Raw genomic sequence first — 5,375 nt, 5'->3', positions numbered from 1 at the left:
AAGTTGCCATTCCCGTCCCACAAAGCCCCGCGGCGGCCGCTCTATCAGGCCTCCTGCACCATCGAGAACGGCCGGGTAACCATAGAGCTGAGACAGAAATTAGCGGGGCCCCCCACCACCACTACCACCATCTCAGGGGAGGGAGGGCTAGAGCGGCCTTCTGTGGCTCCCCAATCACAGAGACTTCCGACTCTTGTGGACAGCCAATCGTATACCGCCGCCCTTAGAGGCGAGGGAGACCTGGGTGCTGTCGTCAAAGCTGCGGGACTGATGATTGGTAAATGCAGGCGGAAGTGGTTCCAAGCCCGGAGATTTCCGGTCGGGCGTGCGTGGGAGGAAGAGTACTGCATCTTCCGTCAGTTGAGCAGCTGAGAGCGCCGGGAACCTGAGCACGCGCGCGCGCGCCGAACCAGGAAACTCGAGGCGGAAGCGCGTGCGTGCGCATGAGCATCAAAAACGTTCTTCCGCTTCCTCACCAGTGACCCCAGCCCAAGGATTTGTATCTCTAGGGGTTGCTAAGCAACGGTGGCGCCCCGCTGCCAAATTGGCTGCTTGGCAGGAACCAGCGGAGGGTGGCTGTGCTGGCTGACCGAGAGGGCGGGGATGGAGGTGAGGAAGGTGTGATCCCTCGGACCCTCTACTGCCGAGGTCCCAAGAGCCTGAGTCTGGTTCCGCCCCTGTCCCCGGGCCAATCCTGCTGGCCTCAGTTTCTTCATCTGTAAAATGGGGGAAGGCAAGTTAAATGACATCATATGGTCCCCCTCCTCCTGCTCTATGACAACTGTGCTCTTTTCCCTTTTGCTTTCACCCCTCCCCTCTCTTAAAGCACCGCTAATTAATTAATCGCTCGATTAATCGTATCCGTTGAATGCTTAACCAGAGCATTTCTCACCTGGTGACCAGACTTTCGGTCCTCTCCGAACTTGCACCAGCTCGTTCTTTGTATTATGTATTTTTTAATTCTTACAGATATTTATGTGTTTATTTGTATATCTGTAAAATTTTATAATCTTTATATTATACTTGAGAAGCATCAAAGAATTTTTTTTTTTTTAATATCCTCCAAAGATCTACATTGGGCATATGCTCTGTGATACTTTAGGAAATGAGGGAGAAAAAGAAAGGTTAACCGTTGGTATCAGGATTGCCAAAGTTAATTAATTGTCATTTGTTTGATCTGCATTAAGCAATATGTCCACCTTCTACTTTTGTATTTTGCAATAGTTTCCTAGCCTCCTGGCATATCACATCCAGGAAAGGAACTTACAGGTCATCCAGCCTAATATTGTATAGGAAGGAAGGACCACAAGTGTGTAGCCTGTTCAAAGTCAGATAAAAATAGTGACAAAGCTAGGTCTAGGGCATACTATGATGGGACCGGGCACATAACAGGCACTTAATAACTGTTTATTGATTGCCTCAGCTCTTTCCCCTCAACTTTTTGCTATTTAGGCCTTTTCAGTTTTGTCCTACTCTTTGTGATCCCATTAGGGGTTTTCTTGGCAAAGATGCTGGGTTGATTTTTCATTTCCTTCTTTAACTCATTTGACAGATGGGGAAACTGAGGCAAACAAAGTTAAGTGACTTCCCAAGGGTCACACAGCTAGTAAGTATCTGAGATCATATTTGAATTCAGGTCCTCAACTCCAGTGCCAACACTTTGCCACCTAGCTGCACCAATTCAAAGAGCTGCCTTTATTTCAGTTGATTTATTTTTACTTGTAGGATCAGGAAAGTACTTTGTTAAGTTATATAAATATGAGATACTTTTATATACATAAATAGCCCTGTACTTTTATGAAAACTTAGCCTTTGCTGGGGGTGACAACAGTAGGTTTGAACAATCTGATTTTGAATCTAGGATTTCCACAGACATTCTTGGTGGGTTTGTTTGATATGTGGTTTGTGGGAAACTGATTGTAACTTTGTGTTACTTAACTGTTATTCTCAGACTTCAACTAGACATTCTTCAGACCTGAAGAATCTCATCTGGCATAGATCTTCTACTTTTGAGCTCAACTTCCCTTCAGTTGACCCTATGACTTTATTTTAGGACTGGTAGTGAGAACTAATACTTGGATTAGTCCAGGATGAGTCTCCTGCTGCCCAAACTTACATCCAAAAAAGAAGTAGACCAAGCAATTAAAAGTACTGCAGAAAAAGTTTTGGTTCTCAGATTTGGAAGAGATGAGGATCCTGTCTGTCTGCAGATAGATGACATTGTAAGTATGTTTTACACAGAATTCTTTAGGTTTCTTATATATCTCTACAATCCATATTCAAAGTGACTATAGTGAAAATATTGGCCAGAGAGAGATGTGCTGTGGTTATCCTCTGTGCAGTTCACACCATATCTCACACAATCAGTAAACTATGAAAATATATTGACACAGTTAGCTCATTTTTCTCAGTATTTTGAGTAGAGTCTTCACAAAGTACCCAAAGCAGAAGATGGTCAGTGGGTGGGGAGGGACAGATTGTTTCTGCTTTTTATGTTGCCATTGTCAACATTGTAAATTGTATACAGGAAAAAAAAGCAGATGAATGAATGGAATGGATGAAATAAGCATTTATTAAGTATTTCTATGTACCAGGCACTGTGATAAGTGCTTTTTATAAATATTATCTTATTTGATCCTCACAACAGCTCTGGGAGGTAGTTACTATTAATAAACCATTTTTTACAGTTGAAAAAAACTGAGGCAAACAGTGGCTGAGTTAATTCCCCCTGGTTGCCCAACTAATAGGTCCCTGAGTCTAGATTTGAACCCAGGTCATCTTCGTCTCCAGCACATTATGCACTTTGCCACTTCCTGCCCCAGATAAAAATATGTGTGGACAGCTTCAGGCCCTCCCACAGAAGGGTTAAGTCATATGCCTAATATAACATAAAATCAGAATTGAATTTTCTCTCACTCTTGGTTCAAGGATTCTTAACAGATTATTCAAACACATCACAGAGCTCAAATAGCTTCTTCCTGTTTTGTAACCTCTATCTTTTTCAATTCCACAGCTTTCTAAGACTTCTCATGACTTAAGTAAAATGGCTATGATATATTTAGTAGATGTGGACCAGACACCAATTTATACCCAGTATTTTGATATTAGTTATATTCCATCTACTGTCTTTTTCTTCAATGGACAGCATATGAAAGTGGATTATGGGTAAGTGAAATTGACATTAATTTGTTTGCATAATCTTAGAAATAATGCACTATCAGAATGCTTTAATTTGCTGGTTGTATTTACAAATGATTTTTGTCATATAACAATCTTGAAATAATTCAATCAGGGATCTAATGTTTCCCCAATTGATATCCTCTAAGTTTCTCATTTCAAGGAAGAACTTAAAAATTTTTCCCCTAAAACCATAGCAATTTCCTAAGCATTTCACACAGAACAAAAAAATATCATAATAAATATAATAGAAAATGTCACTTAAACAGGTTTTTGTATATTTGTAAATATATATACTTATATACTTTCTCTTGAAAATGGGAAGAATAGAGCATCTTTAAAAAAATCAAAAGGTACGCTGACACTTTCTTGAGAGTCAATGGTTTTCCTGGGAATCTTTGTTAACTGTCTATTCCTATTAAGTTGGTTATATTTTATTATAAAATGACAGAATGATTTATAAAATCTTAACAAATTTTTTAATCTGATAGATGTAGGCAATTCTTTAAAGTTTGTACTGAGGTATTCTTTAACCTAAAATGTTTAATAAATATTTTTAAACTTACAGAAAATAATTTCTGTTTACAAAAGAATATAGTGAACCTTATTATATAACTTAAATATCCTTCCTCGGCACAAAACTCATACCAGTGCTTTTTACACAATTTTTTCCTATTCATGATCTTTATAGTGTTACGATTAAAAATGATAAAGACTGATATAATAATAGAAATTAGTAGTTTAATTAAAGCCATGGCCATGTTGGTAAAATATATATATGACCGCGCCTATCTTTTACATTTACTGCCTGAGCCCATCCTGTCCCTCTGGTACGCCAGCCAACCACTCTGCAAAACCCAGAAAGAGGCTTTCTCTAGGCCCTCCTCCAAATTTAAATTTCCCCATACGTGGGGACGCTGGACGTCCCCACGCCTTAAACTGGAAACCGGAAACCCAAAGGAATCATGGAAAATGTAGTCTCAAAGTCCCCACGTGTCCATAGGGAGTCTGCTAGACACTTCCCTGAATTTAAAACAAACAATAGTCAGTATCATTGATTGTTGCTGCAGTTGAGTTTTCTGTTTATCTGTGTTTCTATTGGGTATTTTAAAGGCATAGCTCTGCTTACCCTTACTCTATAGCAAGTAAATTTGACAATGAAACATAACTTAGAAAATGTTTAAGTTCATCACCTTTTACATGAAACTTTAAGTTAAATCTTTCAAATGCAAAATTTCTATGCTAAGATAACCCCTAACAAATTTTATTCAAAGCCATGTTATGGCTTTGCAGCCAAGGCCAGCCCCAGGCCTTTCATGTATAAGATCTCCCTGATAGTAATTTGTCATTTCAGTTTTTCAGAACACTTTATAAATGGAGTTCTTTCTTTCTTTCTTACATTATTTCCTGTAGGTCTCCAGATCACACCAAGTTTGTGGGAAGTTTCAAAACTAAACAGGACTTCATAGACTTAGTGGAAGTTATCTATCGAGGAGCAATGAGGGGAAAACTTATAGTACAAAGTCCAATTGATCCCAAGAACATTCCTAAGTATGATCTTCTTTATCAAGGCATTTAAAGCATCTACTTGAGCTTGTGTGGAAGAGATAAATGCAGTTCAAAACCACACATATAAACAAATGGGTTGTTGCAAAACCCTGTTTTCCTGAAATGTACACTCTCTCTCTCTCACTCTCTTACTCTCTCACTTGCTCATTTTAATTTTATATCAAATTCTAAAATGGTGTCAGAACCCTGATTATGAATCATATTAAAATTTGTCAATATTTGAGGATACCTTGGAGCCCTAATTTTCTACTATCTAAACACATTTGGGACATTATATTAAATAGTGTCAGTGTTGGATTTGGGTTTAAATTCCAACCCTATCCCCATTCCACCAACTTGCCCTTTGTGTCTGATTAGAAGAATATTACTGACCCAATTTATCATTTCCTGTAAATGAATGTAGGTTATTCTTTAACATGAAACTAATAAATTTCTGATTGAATTATGCATATTAGAACAAAAATGAAAATGATAAAGCTGATTTCTTCCCTAGAGAAAAAAGACCTTTCATTTTCTAGGTAATTGGAAGTTCTTTGGCCTTTTTTTCCCAAAAAAGTCACTAATGATGCTAGATTCCTATGCAGTTGCTTCCCTCTCACTCATCCCTAAGGCTCATCTCTTTCACCTTA

General features: G+C 38.7%; 1 protein-coding gene across 2 annotated transcripts; it reads left to right on the top strand.

The window, feature by feature from the left end:
• The first annotated feature begins 489 nt into the window (after window positions 1-489).
• TXNL4B (thioredoxin like 4B) lies at window positions 490-4,974 on the top strand. Of its 2 annotated transcripts, XM_044660499.1 has the most exons (4): window positions 490-609; window positions 2,054-2,222; window positions 3,014-3,165; window positions 4,591-4,974. In XM_044660499.1, exons 2-4 carry the CDS (start codon window positions 2,091-2,093, stop codon window positions 4,754-4,756), a joined length of 450 nt encoding a protein of 149 aa, XP_044516434.1. In that variant the 5' UTR covers window positions 490-609; window positions 2,054-2,090; the 3' UTR covers window positions 4,757-4,974. The 2 variants fall into 2 exon arrangements, with proteins under 2 accessions (XP_044516434.1, XP_044516435.1); XM_044660500.1 differs by lacking the exon at window positions 490-609 and having other exon boundaries at window positions 2,037-2,222.
• The last annotated feature ends 401 nt before the right edge of the window (window positions 4,975-5,375 follow it).

This window comes from Gracilinanus agilis, chromosome 2 (assembly GCF_016433145.1).
Source record: "Gracilinanus agilis isolate LMUSP501 chromosome 2, AgileGrace, whole genome shotgun sequence".
NCBI classification, from domain to species: Eukaryota; Metazoa; Chordata; class Mammalia; order Didelphimorphia; family Didelphidae; genus Gracilinanus; species Gracilinanus agilis.
Note: the sequence above shows the minus strand (reverse complement) of the source record. Positions and strands in the feature narration are given on the sequence as shown.